Source organism: Macaca thibetana, chromosome 16 (assembly GCF_024542745.1).
Source record: "Macaca thibetana thibetana isolate TM-01 chromosome 16, ASM2454274v1, whole genome shotgun sequence".
In the NCBI taxonomy this organism is placed as follows: domain Eukaryota; kingdom Metazoa; phylum Chordata; class Mammalia; order Primates; family Cercopithecidae; genus Macaca; species Macaca thibetana.
In genome coordinates, this window is record NC_065593.1 from 30246209 (window position 1) to 30266445 (window position 20237).

The window sequence follows — 20237 nt, forward strand, 5'->3', positions numbered from 1 at the left end:
TTGTTTGTAACTATAAACTGACATTATTTGAGAATATTCTTGGACTAAATCTAGATTGTTGGAAGTAAGAAAGCCACATTTTTTTGTTTAAATCCAAAAATATAGTTAGGTACAATGAATAAGATCTAGTATTTGATAGCAGATAAGGGTGACTACAGTCAACAATAATTTACTGTACATTTAAAAATAACTAAGAAGGTATACTTGAATTGTTTATAATACAAAGAAAGGATAAATGCTTGAGGTATTGGATACCCTATTTACCCTAATGTAATTATTATGCATTGTCTGTCTGTTACCAAAATATCTCATGTACCCCTCAAATATATGCACCTACTACATACCTACAAAACTAAAACTTAAAAAAAAAATTCCATGTGTAGGTCATGGTTGCCTCTCTAGATGTTTGTTGTGAAAGAATATTGTCCTACTAATTTTGAATTTTTTTTTTTGGAAAGAGATTCTTTTTATTGAAAGTTTCATGTAGTAGGTCGGCAAAATTGTTTTTTTTCTTTTTTTTTTTTTTTTTTTTTTTTTTTTTTTTTTTTTTTTTTTTTGAGACGGGGTCTTGCTCTGTCACCCAGGCTGGAGTGCAGTGGCCAGATCTCAGCTCACTGCAAGCTCCGCCTCCCGGGTTCACGCCATTCTCCTGCCTCAGCCTCCCGAGTAGCTGGGACTACAGGCGCCCGCCACCTCGCCCGGCTAGTTTTTTTTTTTTGTATTGTTTAGTAGAGACGGGGTTTCACCGGGTTCGCCAGGATGGTCTCGATCTCCTGACCTTGTGATCCACCCGTCTCGGCCTCCCAAAGTGCTGGGATTACAGGCTTGAGCCACCGCGCCCGGCCTGTTTTTTCTTTTGACCTTACACTGCTTCGGAATATATGCTTTGGAGTGATTCCAGCTTGAGGCAAGGAATTTACCAGATTTTCCTGAATGGAAAGTAATTGCAGATATATTTATAAAAAGGTCCAGCTTTAGCTCTTGAAAGCTTTGAGGATTTACTGTGGATAAAATCACAAAGCCATAATAGGTTCATATTTTTACCCGATTACATTTGGCCTTTAGATTTTTGCCCCTATTAGCAACTTGAGGAGTTACATTCTTAGTTTTCTCTGCATCCCTTGAACCATCAACGGTGGTGATAAAGGAAGATGATACTCATTTTTAGAAATTCTTAAATATAAGTGTTCCTAAAATTAATTGGATGTTTGTAAAATTAATTGGATGTCTTGTTGGATATCTGTAACCTGAATGAAGGAATTCTTTTCTCTTGCTATAGGTGCACATTAAAGATCCAAAGTCATGACTGACTCCAAGTATTTCACAACCAATAAAAAAGGTAAGTATGAGAATACAATCAAATCTTTGAAAATTTTCAAAAGTTGTAGTGTAAGACTGCCCCAAGCAGAATGTTCCTGACCACTTCCTTCAGACATACTACATGTTGACAATCGCATTGGACATCTACTACTTCTATAGATAAATGTATTCAAGCAAGTTATTAAAGAGTAGATTTTAAAAGATAGGGCTGTGATGCACATTATTTTGACTTGAAGGTTCTGTTTAGTGAAAGAGACTCCTCTTTTCTGTTTGAGATCAATAATGATCCATTGAAGATTGGTTAAGTGTGAGGAGGACAAAAGAAGCAGCATACTTTTTCTCTTTTATTAAATAATTTTTACTTGGAAATAAACATTTTATAACAAAGAATACAATTAAAGCAATACAGACATGTATGTAAAAGGTAAAAATGAAAGTTCTCCCTTCCTGTTCCCGTTCCCAAGGGAACTTGGTATATATCCTCAAGTCTTTTTCCATGCATGTAAGTGTATATATTAATACATATGATTTAAAAATTTTTTATCTTTAATGAAAAAGCAATCTTGCAAAATAATAAATAGAAGTGGGTTATTTTCATATCCGTCCATATACATCTACCTTGTTCTTCGTCTAGATGTGTATTTAAAACAGGAAATCTCTAGAGCCATCTATGATTTTTAGGTCATAGACTGAATTACTTGAGGGGCTTTGAACTTATTAGTCTCATCATCATTGTTATCAGTAATATAATGCTTGTTTTTATGTATGTGTTTGGGTCTAGGAACAAAGGATTCTTCTGGGGAAAGTCCAACCTTTCATCTTTTGTAAAATTGTTCCTAAATAAAATAGATCATTTCTAGAAATGTGGAGGGTCTTCCCATCAAAGACAAACATTTTAGCCCATCTCAGCTTATTGTGCCTGTAGCTTAGCTTGCTTTATTTGTTGCTTAGGATCAGAATTCTGTGCTTTTGTATTCAGGAGTCCTTATATTTACCAAAGTATTCCAGACATGACACCAACTACCATTCTTCTTTCTCTCTTGTTGCAGTGAGTTGCTTAATTACATCAGCTTGTTGTCTATAGCTTTCAATCTTGGCAACACATTAGAATTGCTCAGGCAGGGAACTTTGAAATAATATTGATGCCTGGGTCTCAACCTCAGCCTGATTTCATTTGTCCTGGATATGGTCTGGGTGTGGGGATTTTAAAGCTTCTTCACGTGGCCAGGCATGGTGGCTTATGCCTGTAATCCCAGTATGTTGGGAGGCCAAGACAGGAGGATTGTTTGAGTGCAGGAGTTTGAGACCAGCCTGGGCAACATGGTAAGACCCTATCTCTATGAAAAAAATTAAAAAATTAGCCCTGTATGGTGGTGCACACCTGTAGTCCCAGCTCTTTGGGAGGCTGAGATGGGAGGATCATTTGAGCTCAGGAGGTTGAGGCTGCAGTGAACTGTGACTGTGCCACTGTACCCTGGCCTGGGCAACAGAGAGAGACCCTGTCTCAAAAGAAAACAAAAATTAAAAAGAAAGCTCCTCAGATTGTTTTAATGTGTAGCCATGATTGAGAACTACTGCTAGCTGCTAACAGTGCTTGGTAGGTTTGATTGGGGGGAGGAGGAGGGAGAAAAGATAGGAATTTAATAAAGTTGTAGAATATATGACTTTCCCTCTTTTAGTACCCGTCTTTGGTCCTGCCCAACTTTTTCCTCCTTATTTTTATTACTTACACCTCACAAAAACCATTAGCCACTTGTCATTCATTCTCAGCTTTTTCTGATTTTCTTTTGGAAATATGTTTATTTCTTCTGTTAGCATTTTGTATGCTTTGATGAACCAAATGTCTATAATTCTATAAAGGGATATAATTACAATTAAATAGTTACAATTTTAAAACTCTCCTAAGTCTTCAAACCTACTCTTGAAAAGGGTCCTGGTGACCTTTTTTTAATTCAGGCATTTGTAAAAGTTTGAGACTGCAGATTGAATCACTGCTGATAAACATCATACTTAAAAAAAAATTGATAGATTGTGTTCCCTGTGCTTCCTGCAACACCCACCAGAACTGCCACTGAAACATATTCTTTAAATTTATGCTTTTGGAATTGGAATAATTTCTGTTACATCCTGCTTTGATTCTACAACACCTGCTGCTGTTCACAATTCAGACTTTCTGAAACCCTGCCGTTTGTCCTTTACTGTTCCCGGAAGTGAATGAGAGGAACGAAGAGCTGGATTTGGCAGGATGGGACGTGGTGAAGGGTCCTATGAAGAATGACTCTTTAAAGGGCCCAGCTTTTCTTGCTATGCTACTTTTGTAGCAGTTGATTAAATAGAAATTTTGGAACAATTTTTTTTGCCTTATTGGCCATGAATATTGAAACGAAAGAGTGTTCTACTTATGTGTCTTACTAATTTCTTCCTTTCCACATAAGGGTTTCCGGCAAATCACGTAGTGTTCTGTCCCCACTATTTCTTTTCTTTTTTTTTTTTTTTTTTTTTTTTTTTTTTTTTGGTGGAGGAGGGGAGGTCAGGTTTTAATGTCGCAGTCCTCAGGCGCCGTCATCCAGAGCCTGCCAGGGCCCGCGGCCATGTCGCTCACTCTGGTGGCAGTCGGCCCGCTTCATCAGGGCCTTTCGCGGAGACCGCCCCGTCGTCCTCGGGCACCAGCTCCACGTCCAGCTCCAGCTACCGCATATAGAAGCCCACGGCGCACACCTAGAGCAGGCTGGCGGCGAACACGGCGCCTGCAGCTGCGCCCCCTAGCGTCAGCTGCATGGGTCCCCGCAGCGCCGCCAGGCCCACCGCGTGTGAGACGCTGCCCCCACACCACACACAGGCGGCCCAGCAGGTAGAAGCCATATGCTGCTTCGCCATCCATGTCACTCTGCATGAAGGAGATAACCCCGATGCCCGATGCCCGATGCCAGGAGGCCATTGCGGAACCAGAGGAAGAAGGCTGTCTCGTGCGCCTTTCGGAGGAGCCTGGCGCCCGCACAGTCCAGCTCAGACACTGGTGGCAGCGAAGCCCCGTTGCGGGGGCCATGGCCGAGGGCGAAGGACCCCTGGGCGCCCCCCCGTTCCGAGGCCACTGAGGTGGCAGTAGCAACCTCCGAAAGCGGAGACTGTCCCCACTGTTTCTGTGCTGGTGAATGAGATCTGGTGGAAAGGAACGACAGGAACAGTCTTGAAGGTGGAGGAAAGTCTTTGAGGCATGGTACATGAGCTGGAGGATGTAGATGGAAAGTTGAGGTGTGAGTAGTCAACCTCTTTTTCATGGGCTTAGTGGTTTTTTTCCATTTCTTTTAAACAATATTAGGGTTGTTACTTTCTTTTTTATTTTGGGTCCAGCATCTTGAAGATAGGTGAGCCTGGAGACCAGGCCTTAAAATAGTGGTTACAGTCCCTGACATTTTACAGTGCGGAGCCTAAGCAGTCATTCAAGATTGCACGTTTGGAATTGACTCCATTGTATACCATTCTTGGTTTCAAGATTATTCTTGTTTGATTGAATAGGAAGGGCCTTAAAGCCCACTAATTTATTCAAGTACTGATTAAAATAGTGATTCTCAACATTGGGTGTGCATTAGAGTCACTTGGTGGAGTTCTTAAAGGTATAAATATGAGTTCTCCTTGACATTATGATTTATTTGGCCCAGAGTGGAGCCTGTACTTTGTTATATTTAGTATTTCTTAGGTAATATGAGTGTGTGGCCAGGGTTGAGAAGCTTTGAATTCAAGAGTCAGGAGACACAGTGCTAGCCCAAGTTTGTCACTCACTCTGTGAACTTTGAGCCTCATTTCTTAATCTGTAAAACCGAGCGTGGGTAAATGAGATAATACATGCCTGCTCCCTACCTACATTTATGTTCTTCTCCAGACTTTAACATTCTGATGTAAGATCATCCTTCATATACTGTTATCTCCCCACTGTAGCTAGATATAATGAGATTTACTTTTTCCCACTCCTGTGGTTCTTAAAGATCTGGATTGCACCTTCCTCTCTGGCCATAATTTAAAAGGTTTTTAAAACTTACTGATGACTTCCTTATCAGTGAGTCAGGTAATAGTCTAGGGCTTTGAATTTTACGTATTCTATAATTTTAAAATCTTATTTCAGTTGCTGCTCTGCTATCCCGGTATTGGTTATTATATAGTGCAGTATTCTGCTCTAAATCTGTGGTCCTGGGACCTCACCAGTTTGTTCTCATCTCTTGCAGGAGAAATATTTGAACTAAAAGCTGAGCTCAACAATGAAAAAAAAGAAAAGAGAAAGGAGGCTGTGAAGAAAGTGATTGCTGCTATGACTGTGGGGAAGGATGTTAGGTAAGAGTCATCACTATTTATCACTTTAGAGGTCCATACCCCATCTTATGGCCTTTACTACTTTTCCCTTAAAACTATCATAGTCATGGAACCTCTAAGAATGGGTTTGTCCTACTAAAAACATCATCAGGAAGTACAGTCGCTTTTGTATTAATGCTCTACTTAAGTGGGTTTTTTTTTTGTTTTGGGGTGTGTGTGTGTATTTGTGTTAGAACAGTGAAACGAGTTTGATTTTTTTGCATTCACATCTAGCATAACACCTCCTGAGAGCTGGCACAGTTGCAAATGTTTTGGCTGAGATAGTTTTAGAAGATGATAAAAATATACTGAGAAGCATAAGTTCACATGATCTTTAATTGGCTCAAGCCACTGCCCTCAGCTTTACAACTGTACATTCAATTGCTGAATTCAAGATGAAAATCAATGTTAACCAAATCCATGTAGTCTTATTTCTTATTTCTGTAATTAAGACCATTTGGAAATAAGTAAGGATTATATGCAGGCCCCTGAGGATTATCCTAGGACCCTTTCAGGGGGTCCATGAGGTCAAAGGTGTTTTCATAATAATTCTTAGATGTTACTTGCCTTTTTCACTATTTTGATGTTTACAGTGATGGTGCAAAGCAGTGGTGGGTAAAACTGCTGGTGCCTCAGCATGAATCAAGGCAGTGGTACCAACCATAATGGTAGTCATCGTATTCCTTACCACCGTGTGCTAAAAAAGAGCAGTTTCACTTAGGAATGTCCTTCATGAGCAGTAAAAATTTGTTTTATTAAAACTTGAACCTTTTTAATACTCTGTTTGATGAAATAGGAATTACCCATAAAGCTCTTCTGCTGCATAGCAGTGTGATGGTCGACTTGAAAAAAAGCCCTTGTGGGGTTGTTTGAATTGCAAACACCATTTTTATGTGAAAGAATGATTGAGAGACAAACTATATTTAATCAGACTTTGGTATTTGGAAGATATTTTATCAAAAATGAACAAAGTGAACCTGTTACTTCAAGGGAAAAAAATTGACAATAGATACATTTCAGGTTTTAAAGTAAAAATTAGAATTTTGGAAAACCTGTATCTCCCATCATAAGCTTGACAGCTTCCTAATGCTTAAAGACTTTTCTGAGGAGATTGGTGGTGAAATTAATGATTGTGATTATTTGCTGTTTTATAATGAAATGTGTCAGCATAGCTCAGTGAACCAATATTTTTCCAAATGACCAGAGCCTATGTATATCACAAAATCATGCACAGATAAAAGATCTATTCAAAATACAGTGTAGGCCAGGTGCGGTGGCTCACGGTTGTAATCCCATTACTTTGGGAGGCCAAGGCAGGTGGATCACTTGAGGTCAGGAATTCGAGACCAGACTGGCCAACATGATGAAATTCTGTCTGTACTAAAAAAATACAGAAAAGCCGGGCATGGTGGCACGTGCCTGTAATCCCAGCTACTCTAGAGGCTGAGGCAGTAGAATCGCTTGAACACAGGAGGCGGAGGTTGCAGTGAGCCGGGACTGCGCCACTGCACTCCAGCCTGGGCAGCAGAGTAAGACTCTGTCTCGAAAAAAACAAAAAAACAAAATAGAATGTAAATGAATGGATTTTAATACAATCAAGTACAAAAAATTTATTGATATGGTTTCAGATTCTATATTGCAACTAACTTTTAAGAAACTACAGTGTGTGGACTCAGAAAGAGGAAAACCACCATTTGTCTAGTTTTATTTATTTATTTATTTATTTATGAGACAGGGTGTTACTCTGTCACCCAGACTGGAGTGCAGTGACGTGATCTTGGCTCACTGCAACCTTTGCCTCCCAGGCTCAAGTGATTCTCCTGCCTCAGCCTCCCCAGTAGCTGGGATTACAGGCGTGCACCACTGCCACCTGGCTTTATTTTTGTATTTTTAGTAGAGACGGGGTTTCACCATGTTGGCCAGGCTGGTCTCGAACTCCTGACCTCACATGATCTACCTGCTTTGGCCTCACAAAAGTGCTGGGATTACAGGTGTGAGCCGCTGTGCCCGGCTTGTCTAGCTTCAGTGTAACATCAAGAATTTCTAGTTATAACAACAAAAAAAAGAGAAAGTAAGGAATATCTAGTTATATGAAAAAGCTATTAAAATATTATTTCCTTTTCCAAGTTTTATACATGTATGAAGTTGGATTTTCTTATATTTCAAAACAACATTCTACAAAAGGTTGAATGCAGGAACATATGAGAAAGCCATTTTTGTTTAAAGTAGATATTAAAGAGAGTTGCAAAAAAAAAAGCAGTGTTACCATCTCATTAATTTAAAAACAGTACAATTTACCTTGAAAATGTTATGAAATGGGTTTATTCTTATTTTAATGGATTAATTTTTAAAAAATTTCTCAGTTTTAATTCCTGACATGGTAAAATATCAATAGGTATATAACTCACACGAACAAAAACTCTTTGGGATCTCAGGAATTTTTAAGAGTATAAGGGGATCCTGAGACCGAAAAGGTAAGGGCTGCTTCCCTAGCCAGACAGGGAGCCCAGACAGAAATGGCAGCCTAGGAAATGACTCTGTATCTTCTCTTGATCCAGGTGCTGCTCTTCTGAGGTGAATTTTTGCTATTTTTCTTTTGTTTGTTAGCACATAAAGCACATTTGGTTTTTAAATTGCTGTCCTGTGACCATCTATCTAAGGAGTTGGCAGACTTTTTTGTAAAGGACAAAATAGTAAGTACATCAGGCTGGCATAGAAAGTACTCTTTGCTTAGCAGGCGAAGAAGCAAAATTGAGTTTGTTAGGTAGGTACTTACGTAACAAGAGAGATGATAAATTTCCACAAATTTTTTATTGAGGATATTCAAAGTAAAATAATAGTTAAGTATAATGTTTTGTACCACAGGTCTACTATTAAGTGGGATTCTTTTTGGGGGATGATAACATTTTGCTTAATTAGGATTCATAGTATTTTTCATCATCGGATTTGTTTTATTTATTTATTGTTTTGAGATGGAGTCTTGCTCCATCGCTCAGGCTGGAGTGCAGCGGCGCAATCTCGGCCCACTGCAGCCTTTCCTCCTGGGTTCAAGGGATTCTCCTGCCTCAGCCTCCTGAGTAGCTGGTACTGTATAGGTGCCTACCATCACTCCTGGCTGACGCCAAGTGATCCACCTGCCTTGGCCACCCAAAGTGTTAGGATTACAGGCATGAGCCACCATACCCGGCCAAGATTCATATAGATGAACACTTAGTTCATCTATAAAAACCACTTTTAGCTCATGGATTGTACAAAAATCCAGCACTGGGCTAGATTTAGCCCACAGGTGGTAGTTGCCTATCAGTGATCTGTCTAGTCACTGAAGGGCTGTTTTTGCCAAAGAATAAATCTGGATTGAAAGCATCAGTACAAACAAATGGTAAAAATTGTCATAACTCTTTTTTTTGCGGGGGATGGAGTTTCATTCTTGTTGCCCAGGCTGCAGTACAATGGCGTGATCTTGGCTCACTGCAACCTCCGCCTCCCAGGTTCAAGCCATTATCTTTTTTTTTTTTTTTTGAGACGGAGTCTAGCTCTGTTGCCCAGGCTGGAGTGCAGTGGCCGGATCTCAGCTCACTGCAAGCCCCGCCTCCCAGGTTCACGCCATTCTCCTGCCTCAGCCTCCCGAGTAGCTGGGAGTACAGGCGCCCGCCACCTCACCCGGCTAATTTTTTTTGTATTTTAGTAGAGACGGGGTTTCACCGTGTTAGCCAGGATGGTCTCGATCTCCTGAACTCGTGATCCGCCCGTCTCGGCCTCCCAAAGTGCTGGGATTACAGGCTTGAGCCACCGCACCCGGCCTCAAGCCATTATCTTGCCTCTGCCTCCCGAGTAGCTGAGATTACAGGCATGCACTACCACGCCTGGCTAATTTTGTATTTTTAGTAGAGATGGAGTTTCTCCATGTTGGTCAGGCTGGTCTCAAACTCCTGAAAAATTGTCATAACTCTGTACAGGGGCTGCTGTGGTTTTGCCAAGCTTATTTCTGTATCCTGCAGAAAAGTTAAAACTCTTGATTTTTTTTTTTTTTTTTGTATGCCTGCTATTGCTGATGATTTTATTATGTACCTAGCACTATACCACTTATCATTATTCAAAAGAAAGGTTAGTGGATGTCTGTTTGCCTTCATGACACTTACTGTCTAGTTGATGAGACCCAAAACTTAAAAAATTAGGGAAAAATAAAACGTATTTATATAATTAGGCACCAGAGTATATATTTTAAAGGCAATATGAGTTCTACCAAAGAGAGATCCAGGTTAACAGGAATAGTTGAAGAACGCTTCTTGGAGATGAAATATGAGCTGTGCCCAGAAAGATAGTGCAAAGAAATAAAATGGAGATTAGCTATTTGTAGATCGTGATATTTCAGCCTTCCCTGCAAGTAACCTCAAGTGCAGCACTGTCCAGCAGAAATACAGTGTGAACCACATATGTAATTTTAAATTTTCTAATAGCCATTTTGAAAAAGTGAAAAGAAACAGATGAATTAATTTTAGTAATACATTTTATTTGACCTAGTATATCTAAAATATCCTTTCAGCATGTAATCAACATAAAAATTATTAATGAGATATTTTACATTTTGTTTTTCATACTAAGTGTTCAAAATCCAGTGTGTGTTTTACATTGACATCACATCTCAGTTCACACTCGCCACATTGTGTTTAGTAGCCTCATGTGACTAGTGGTCACCATATTGGAAAGTTCAGGTTTCCAGTTTACAGGTTGGCACTTAACACGTTTTGCTTCTTGCTTGATCTTTGGCTATTAAGTCTTCTTGACCTTGTATAGATTGCTAGAATTAAACTATTTAGGATCTTAAATTTGTTATTGGTTAATGTTTCACATTTATTTACTGGTTATGGTTGTTTTGTGCATGAGCTAGTCTAGGAAATAGAAAACACATTTTTGGAGAGTGGTTCTTAGTATTTACTAAATTATCTACATGTGCATGAAACTACGGTGGGTACCATGCATACAAGTGAAACAAATAGTTTGCTTTTTAGGACAGAAGTTACTGGTTCAGTGGAGATATGGTGGATTCTTTGACCTGAGTCCAGCTTCCTTTCTGTGAATAATTTCTACTTCTGTACCCTTTTGTGTGTATAGGATGTATACCATGTGACCAGCTATTCCATTCCCTTTTTTCCCCTTACTTTCCTTGTGGAAATATACCTACATTTGTTTTTCCTTTCTTCTGTGCTAGTAGCAAGATGTTTAGCAGTATTAAAAAATTATAAGGATGGCCGGGCGCGGTGGCTCAAGCCTGTAATCCCAGCACTTTGGGAGGCCGAGACGGGCGGATCACGAGGCCAGGAGATCGAGACCATCCTGGCTAACACGGTGAAACCCCGTCTCTACTAAAAAATACAAAAAACTAGCCGGGCGCGGTGGCAGGCGCCTGTAGTCCCAACTACTCGGGAGGCTGAGGCAGGAGAATGGCGTGAACCCAGGAGGCGGAGCTTGCAGTGAGCTGAGATCCGGCCACTGCACTCCAGCCTGGGCGGCAGAGCGAGACTCCGTCTCAAAAAAAAAAAAAAAAAAAAAATTATAAGGTACTTTGATAAAGCATTGTGGGGAAGATTAATTGCTAACTTCCCGTAAAGTTATATTTATCCTATATTTTAAAGATACAGCTTACACTTTAGAATCTGACAAGCTCAACCCTTCCAAGCTAATGGTGCTCCTTTAAATTTATTTCCTGTGGCTTATAGGAGAATGGTAAATCATGAAATAACTAGAACTTGGGAAAGGTGTAAACTCCTTTTATATTTGATTACTCTCAAATATTCTTTTGTCTGAATATGTAATGTTAAAAAAAATAATTTCACTAAAAGAGAATCAGGACATCTTGGAGGATGACTGATTCTAGGTCTGGGATTAGAAATGTACAAAATGAGCCTGGATGGAGCATCTTGTCATAAAGGAAAGTATGGAAAATACCAGGTCATACCACAAGGATTCAGGAGCTAAGTTCCCACTGGTCAAGAATGGAAGAATATGAACATTAAAAAGTGTAACTGAAGTACTTTGAAACAGTACTAGATTGATATGAAGAATTATTATTCCTTTTGCCCTCTTGCACTCCTGAAAGCAAGATGATTCATCAGCAGCTCTACTAGAGCCACCCACGAAAAGTCAGCCAGGGTTCTTGCTGTTGTCGTGTCTGCTGAAACTGGGCACAGTCTGATCTGGAAATTCAGCCTCGTTATATGCCACCAGTGTTTCCATCAGTACGTGAAGGATATAGATTTCATTAAGTTGGACTAAGTGATCTTCCATAAATGGATTATCTAAGGCACCCACCCAATGAGAGAAACCATGTTACCTTTTTGTACATAAAATAAATATTTTAAAATAATTATTGTTATTATTTATTTATTTATTTATTTTTTGAGATGGGGTCTTGCTCTGTTCCTCAGGCTGGAGTGCAGTGGCATGATCATGGCTCACTGCAGCCTCTGCATCCCAGGCTCAAGTGATCCTCCCACTTCAGCTTCCTGAGTAGCTGGGACCACAGGCGCACACCACCATGCCTGGCTAATTTTTAAAATTATTTATACAGACAAGGTCTCACTGTGTTGCCCAGGCTGATCTCACACTCCTAGGCTCAAGCAGTCCTACCACCACGGCCTCCCAAAGTGCTTGGATTAAAGATGTGAGCCACTGGGCCTGGCTTTTTTGTTTTTGTTTTTGTTTTTGTTTTGGATGTGATAAAGGTAGTGGAAAAAAAAAAAAGACACTTGGCTGGGCATGGTGGCTCACATCTGTAATCACAGCACTTTGGGAGGCCGAGGTGGATGGATCACCTGAGGTCAGGAGTTTGGGACTAGCCTGGCTAACGTGGTGAAAACCGCTTTCTACTAAAAATATAAAAATTAGCTGGGCGTGGTGGCGCACACCTGTAATCTCAGCTACTCAGGAGGCTGATGAATTAGAATTGCTTGAACCTGGGAGGCGGAGGTTGAAGCAAGCAAAGATCGTGCCACTGTACTCCAGCCTATGTGACAGAGTGAGATTCTGTCTCAAAAAGAAAAAAAAAAGGATTCTTAAGATATACATTAAAATATTATAGATGAAGCTGGGCACAGTGGCTTATGCATGTAATCCCAGCACTGAGATTAACATTTTTCATAATAAAAAACTTATTCTAAAACTATATAGAGACCTTGTTGAGAACAGCACTACAATTTTTTTCCTATTTTTTTTTGGCTAGGGACAAGGTCTCACTCTGTCATCCAGGCTGGAGTGCAGTTATGTGATCATGGCGCACTGCCGTCTCGACCTTCTGGGCTCAAGTGATCTACCTGCTTCAGCCTCCTGAGTAGCTAAGACTGCAGGTGTGCACCACCATACCCAGATTAAAAAAAACAAAATTTGTGGAGACAGGATCTCGCCATGTTGTCCAGGCTGGCCTTGAACACCTGGTCTCAAGTGATCCTTACAGCCTCCCAAAGTGCTGAGATTACAGACGTGAGCCACCATGCCTGGCCTATAGTTTCTTTTCTTTTCTTTTCTGTTTTTTTTTTTTTTGAGATGCAGGAGTCTCGCTCTTGTTGCCCAGGATGGCGTGCAATGGCGCGATCTCAGCTCACTACAACCTCTGCCTTCCAGGTTCAAGCGATTCTCCTGTCTCAGCTTCCTGAGTAGCTGGGATTACAGGCATGCAGCATCATGCCTGGCTAATTTTTTGTATTTTTAGTAGAGATGGGGTTTCTCCATGTTGGTCAGGCTGGTCTCAAACTCCCGACCTCAGGTGATCCACCTGCCTTGGCCTCCCAAAGTGCTGAGATTATAAGTGTGAGCCCCCGTGCCCAGCCAGTTTCTTGAGTAATTCATTTCTGTGACAGTTACCACTGTGGGGACATTTGTTCTTGCATCAATCACTCTGTTAGTTAAGGCTATTCATATTCTGTCCAACAGGTTGGCACCAACACCTGCTTACTTTCCTTTTCTCTTTTGCCCTCTCTTCTCAGTTCTCTCTTTCCAGACGTAGTGAACTGTATGCAGACTGACAATCTGGAACTAAAGAAGCTTGTGTATCTCTACTTGATGAACTATGCCAAGAGTCAGCCAGACATGGCCATCATGGCCGTGAACAGCTTTGTGAAGGTAACTTTTCCCAAGGCCTCAAGAACAGAGTCTGAATTGCAAATAAGTAACCTTTGTTCACAAGGAAGGAGTGTAGGGAAGTGTTGGCAATGACTAGGAATGTTCATGTTTTTAGCATTCTGTATACCAGTGTGTGTCATCCAGGGAAATTCAAACCATGTGCTGAGCTTTCTGTTAGCGGGACTTGGTGCATCCTTGACAGATGGGTAGAAGAAAACCTGGTGAAACCTCACTGTTTTACCTTCTGAGGCTGACAAAGGTTGGGCATATCATTGTAGTATCAGTAACTGGCGGCTTTACCTGTTTTATCTTTGTAGAAATTATGCTTATGAGTCAGCAGTAGTGGAGACTGTAGGAGTTTCTACTTTTGTTTCATTTAATAGGTCTTACATCATTTGATTTTTTTTTTTCTTTTGATACGGAGTCTCACTGTGTCACCGAGGCTGGAGTGCAGTGGCACGATATTGGCTCACTGCAACCTCTGCCTCCCAGGTTCAAGTGATTCTCCTGCCTCAGTCTCCCAAGTAGCTGGGATTACAGGTGACCGTCACCATGCTCAGCTTATTTTTGTATTTTTAGTAGAGACAGGGTTTTACCACGTTGGTCAGGCTAATTTCGAACTCTTAACTTCAAGTGATCCACCCACCTCGGCCTCGCAAAGTGCGGGGGTTACAGACACGAGCCACCACTCCCGGCCTGATTTATTTTTTTTAATGGAAAATTTAAAACATATTCAAGAAAAAGGACTAGTATAATAAATTCATAAATGTTCATCTTGCAGTTTTAACAGTTACCGACACGTAACCACTCTTGTTTATAATCCTCATACATATTTTCTGACCTCCAACCCTCTCTCCTGCTGGATAATTTTAAAGCAAATCCTAAGCATCATATATTAAATAGTTTTGTCCTTATATTTGTCAAGATAAGATCTTCTTTTTAAACATAACCACAATATCATCATGTCTTTAAAAATGGACAAAACATTTTCTTATTATTGAATATCCAGTCAAATCTTTCCTATCATAGATTTAAAGAAAATGATAATGGGATCGTTCCCATTAATTTTTATTTATTTTTATTTTTTTTGTGACAGAATTTCATTCTTGTTGCCCAGGCTGGAGTGCAATGGCACGATCTCAGCTCACCGCAACCTCTGCCTCCCAGGCTCAAGTGATTCTCCTGCCTCATCCTCCCGAGTAGCTGGGATTACAGGCGTGCGCCACCACACCTGGCTAATTTTGTATTTTTAGTAGAGATGGGGTTTCACCGTATTGGCCAGGCTGGTCTTGAATTCCTGACCTCAGGTGATCCACCCACCTTGGCCTCTCAAAGTGCTGGGATTACAGGCGTGAGCCTCTGTCCCCAGCCTAATGTTTTTTTAATAGTTGTTTTTTCTCTGTTTGGAACTTAGTGTACATTTAAAAAAATCAGACAGCATTTCTAAAATTAGCTTCTATTTAAAATGTTTTGAAAAATGTGCAGTATGCCTTCTTCTTTCTCATGGACTTTTTGTTCTTTTCCTGTGTTTAGCTACGTTGTAGAGTTAGAACATAACAGTTTGTTCTCTGTGATTGGTGGTTCACAGGTGGAATATATCATTGGGAATAATTTAGTTTACATTTTTTGGAAGTTAGAGTTGTGCATGGATTTATATGGGCTTAAAGACATTTTTTAATGTAGGGCAGTTTAAAAGAGTGTTCTTTCTCCATATTCTATTTACTGTATTTGGAAGCGCTTGCTAGTAAAAGAGAATGTATGTCAGTCAAGAACTCAGAGGGCCCTCTCTGCTGCGTAACTCCAGGTACTTATTTCAAGCCCAGACCGGCTCCTGTGCTCCCCTTTGTTTTCTTGGCTGCAGGCCCCAGAAATCTAGCTCACTTTTCTCTCTATTTGATGCTTGGGAACTCACTGTGGAATAGGGCACGGTCTTTCTTTTTTTTCTGTGCCGGAATACAAGCCCAAAAGCTTTTCCTGTTTTTAGGGCAGATCCTAATGACTGTGGGATGGTACCAATTCCCTAAGCCTCTGCCTGGCACTGGAATGAATCCTACTGAGCTGTTTCTCATTTTGTATTTAAAACAGTTAAATGACTTCCTCACCTAAACTCTTAAATAGGGCAGCTAAGATTTGTACCAATAGTGTGGAAGATTGGAGCTCGTGTAGAATGTATGTGGAAGCTTAAATTAATGAGGTAATTCTTTTGCAGCTTATGTAAACTGGACTGTTTACTTTTAGCCACCATGTATACTTAACAGTTGTTGGTGATTGTTTTCTGCAGGACTGTGAAGATCCTAATCCTTTGATTCGAGCCTTGGCAGTCAGAACCATGGGGTGCATCCGGGTAGACAAAATTACAGAGTATCTCTGTGAGCCACTCCGCAAGTGCTTGAAGGATGAGGATCCCTATGTTCGGAAAACAGCAGCAGTCTGCGTGGCAAAACTCCATGATATCAATGCCCAAATGGTGGAAGATCAGGGATTTCTGGATTCTCTACGGGATCTCATAGCAGATTCAAATCCAATGGTAATAAGCTTCTGCTTTTATAAAGAGGGCAATATTTAAAATGAGTCCCTTGTTAAAGCGTGTTTAATATGAACCTTGTCTCTGGAATACTGGGTTATGGGGTAGCTATGGGAAACATGACTTTGTGTGTCTCACTGATTGTATATTTCAGATCCTAGGTGTTTTTGAGGTGAGAACCAAGTACTAAAATGCAAGGGCCTTAAAGCAAATCTTTGTGGCTCATATTTGCCCATAAACTTTCATCATTTTCTTTAGGAGGTTTGGTGTTAACTTTATATATATTTAAGATTATTTTCTTCAGATCAGTATTTGTGATATTTTCTGGTGGTGTGGAACTAGAAACTGAATGAAAATGATCTTTGTTACCTAATTATTTGATGCATTTCTCTATAGGGGAATTTCTAGTACAAGATTATTATTATTATTATTATTTGAGACAGGGTCTCACTCTGTCACTCAGGCTAGAGTGCAGTGGCGCGATCTCGGCTCACTGCAAGCTCTGCCTCCCGGGTTCATGCCATTCTCCTGCCTCAGCCTCAGGAGAAGATTATTTTTAGCCAACTTGATTATGTTCTAAATGTTTAGCAGCCAGAATGTAGCTTAACACCTTAAAGTTTTTGAATCTTTTCTTTTCCTTATTGACATTTTAAACTTTGCTTGTATAATGAAGGAGATCAAGTCCCAAGTGATATGTTTGACTCCAGTAGTAACTAAAGCTCATTTGAATTGGGTACTAATTGAATATATTGGATGAATCGTTAAATATTGTTGCAAAGAAGATGGAGGAAGATAGCCACTTTCTTTAAAGTGCTACCTTTTTGGTCTACTACAGTGTTTACTGAAAGGTGCATAACACTAAGAGTTAATCAGTGGATAGCCTATGAATATTCCCTTTTTAAAATTGCTTATCTATTTATTTATTTTTTTACAGACAGGATCTTGCTCTGTGGCCAAGCTGGAGTGCAGTGGTGCAGTCATAGCTCACTGTGACTTTGAACTCCTGGGTTCAAGCACTTCTTCCACCTCAGCCTCCTGAGTAGCTAGGACTGCAGGCACATGCCACCACATCCAGCTAATTTTTTTTTTTTTTTTTTTTTTTTTTGAGACAGAGTCTTGCCCTGTTGCCCAGGCTGGAGTGCAGTGGCGTGATCTTTGGGAGGCTGAGGCAGAAGGATCACTTGAAGCCAAGAGTTTGAGAACAGCCTGGGCAACAAAGCGAGACCCTGTCTCTACAAAAAAATTTTTTAAAAATTTGTTGGGGCTGGGTGCGGAGGCTCAGGCCTGTAATCCCAGCACTTTGGGAGCCTGAGGCGGGTGGATCACAAGGTCAGGAGATCAAGACCATCCTGACTAACATGGTGAAACCCCATCTCTACTAAAAATACAAAAAATTAGCCGGGCGTGGTGGCGAGCGCTTGTAGTTCCAGCTCCTCCAGAGGTTGAGACAGGAGAATGGCGTGAACTCGGGAGGTGGAGCTTGCAGTGAGCAAGGATCACGCCACTGCACTCCAGCCTGGGTGACAGAGCGAGACTCTGTCTCAAAAAAAACAAAAGAATTTGTTGGATATGGTGGTGCATTGCCTGTAATTCCAGCTACTTGGGAGGCTGAGGTGAGAGAATCCCTTGAGCCCAGGAGTTTAAGGCTGTAGTGAGCTATGATTGCACCACTGCATTATAGCCTGAGTGACAAAGCCTGTCTCAAAAATATTTAAAAAAATATATTTTCTAAAGTTAGTAGTATCTACTTTACAGAATGTTTAGCTGGCACCTTGTGATTTTGGCATTGCTTTTGATTCACTGTTATTCTGAGCAACTATCGATAATTCTCTACCTGAGGACAGATGAGATGAAAAGTGTTTGTGCTGCAACAATCAACCAGGTGGGCAGAATATCATGTACCCCATGGAAACTTACCAAATATTCAGTGGTGCTAAGAATATGGAATGGCTCAAAGGGAAAATGAATTCTAACTTACAGGCAACTCCAGTTTGAGGCAGCATCTCTAGGCTAATGTAAATTTTTTTTGTTTGTTTTTTGTTTTTTTGGAGACGGAGTCTCGCTCTGTCGCCCAGGCTGGAGTGCAGTGGCCGGATCTCAGCTCACTGCAAGCTCCGCCTCCCGGGTTTACGCCATTCTCCTGCCTCAGCCTCCCGAGTAGCTGGGACTACAGGCACCTGCCACCTCGCCCGGCTAGTTTTTTGTATTTTTTAGTAGAGACGGGGTTTCACTGTGTTAGCCAGGATGGTCTTGATCTCCTGACCTCGTGATCCGCCCGTCTCGGCCTCCCAAAGTGCTGGGATTACAGGCTTGAGCCACCGCGCCTGGCCTGTAAATTTTTTAATGCAGAACCTACACAGTTAGATGGTCAAGGATAAGGCCTAAGGGATATTTAGCAGTAAAGTCATTTGTGTGTGTGTGTGTGTGCGCATGTGTGCGCACGCATGCATGCTCAAGTAGCACACTTAGAGATGTTTATCCAGATAAACTGAGAGGAATAAAATGATTCTGAAACAAGCTTAGTTTGTCCGATTTATTCAAAGTTTACATTGCAGAGGAGAGAGCTAGTTTTCGTCTAGTTGGTAAGATCAAGTGGCATATGTATGCTATTTACGTATTTGTGTTTTTTTATTATGGGAATCTTCAAACATTCAAAATTAGGACAAATAAATGAATAAATAAAATGAATTCATTTATCACCACTAGATTCACTAGTCATCAATACATGCCAATCTTGTTTTACTTATTTTCTTTCCCCATCCCCTAGCTATATAAAATTTAAGCAGGCAACACATGAGCAAGTCTCTCTTTGAATTTAATATATCATAATACTATAGTAAACTGTATAATGTTCTTAATTTTTAACCTGTTTTTACTACAACAAATCAAAACGTGACTTGGGGAGATTTTCATAAATATCTTTGAGACTTTTAGAGAAAGTTCAGAGCTACTTGGTAGATTTTTGAGAAACAGTTTCAGGAATACCTCATGTTTTGTTGTCTATTTATAGATTTTCCTAGAGCAGGGTGTCAGCATTAGATAGTGAATTACTGGACCAACTGCTCTCCAAATAGAAACTCTTTGCTGTTTTGTCAGAACTCAGTAGCAGAACTTTTCTGATATTGTTTGACTTAGCCTAGAGAGGTGCCTGGAGTGTAAAATTTAAGAAGACACTCATTCTCAGGTGCCAGCTCTGTACCTCACAAGCCTGAGAACAGAGTGCCTCCTTAAATTTTGTGCCTGGAGTGCCTCACTTGCCTTACTCTTGTCCTGGCCTTGTTGCACATACCCATGTTAAAATCATTTTTTGAGCTCTTCATTCTTGTTTTAGTGAAGAACTGAAAAGCTTGGGCTTAAGAGGTAGCCAGCACACATAGCTACATACCTATTTTTGATTTTGAATTTATACTTCTCATCTCAACTGTATGTCCTACTTATTACCTTAGAGTATTATAACTGTCATTAGAACACTTAAATTTAAGTGCCTTCTATGCCATGCACAATGGTAGATACTTTTACTTTATAATGTTTTGCTTAGTTATCACATCTGTCCTGTGAAGCAGAGGTTTTTCCATGTTACAGGTCAAGAAGTGTGCACTCAGACTGAAGAACTCTTCCTAAAGTCATGCAGCTAGTAGTGATGTAGCTAGGATCCCCACCTAGTTCTGAGTCCCAAACTCCATTGCTGGTTACTACCTTTGTGGATGAATGTATACCATATAATTTAGGCCAGGTGTGGTGGCTCACGCCTGTCATCCCAGCAGTTTGGGAGGCCACAATGGGTGGATCACCTGAGGTCAGCAGTTCACGACCAGCCTGACCAACATAGCAAAACCCCATCTCTACTAAAAATACAAAATTAGCTGGGCCTGGTGGTGCATGCCTGTAATCCCAGCTACTTGGGAGGCTGAGGCGGGAGAATCGCTTGAACCCA

At 40.6% G+C, this 20237-nt stretch overlaps 2 protein-coding genes and 1 pseudogene across 8 annotated transcripts in view; 2 read left to right on the forward strand and 1 right to left on the reverse strand.

The window, feature by feature from the left end:
* Positions 1-20237, forward strand: part of TAF15 (TATA-box binding protein associated factor 15) — a 345012-nt gene that overhangs the window by 90064 nt on the left and 234711 nt on the right. The gene's annotated exons all lie outside the window — the stretch shown is intronic.
* The window catches only part of AP2B1 (adaptor related protein complex 2 subunit beta 1), a 139095-nt gene that overhangs the window by 5649 nt on the left and 113209 nt on the right, over positions 1-20237 (forward strand). For 6 of the 7 annotated variants that reach the window (XM_050764901.1, XM_050764902.1, XM_050764907.1 and 3 more), the window contains exons 2-5: positions 1280-1339; positions 5541-5646; positions 13644-13779; positions 16061-16306. In XM_050764901.1, the coding sequence (XP_050620858.1) occupies positions 1303-1339; positions 5541-5646; positions 13644-13779; positions 16061-16306 (525 nt within the window). In that variant the 5' untranslated portion in view covers positions 1280-1302. Of the gene's footprint in view, positions 1-1278; positions 1340-5540; positions 5647-13643; positions 13780-16060; positions 16307-20237 lie in introns of all 7 variants that reach the window. The other variant, XM_050764900.1, reaches the window with a different exon arrangement.
* LOC126939463 (transmembrane protein 160-like) lies at positions 3919-4543 on the reverse strand (annotated as a pseudogene).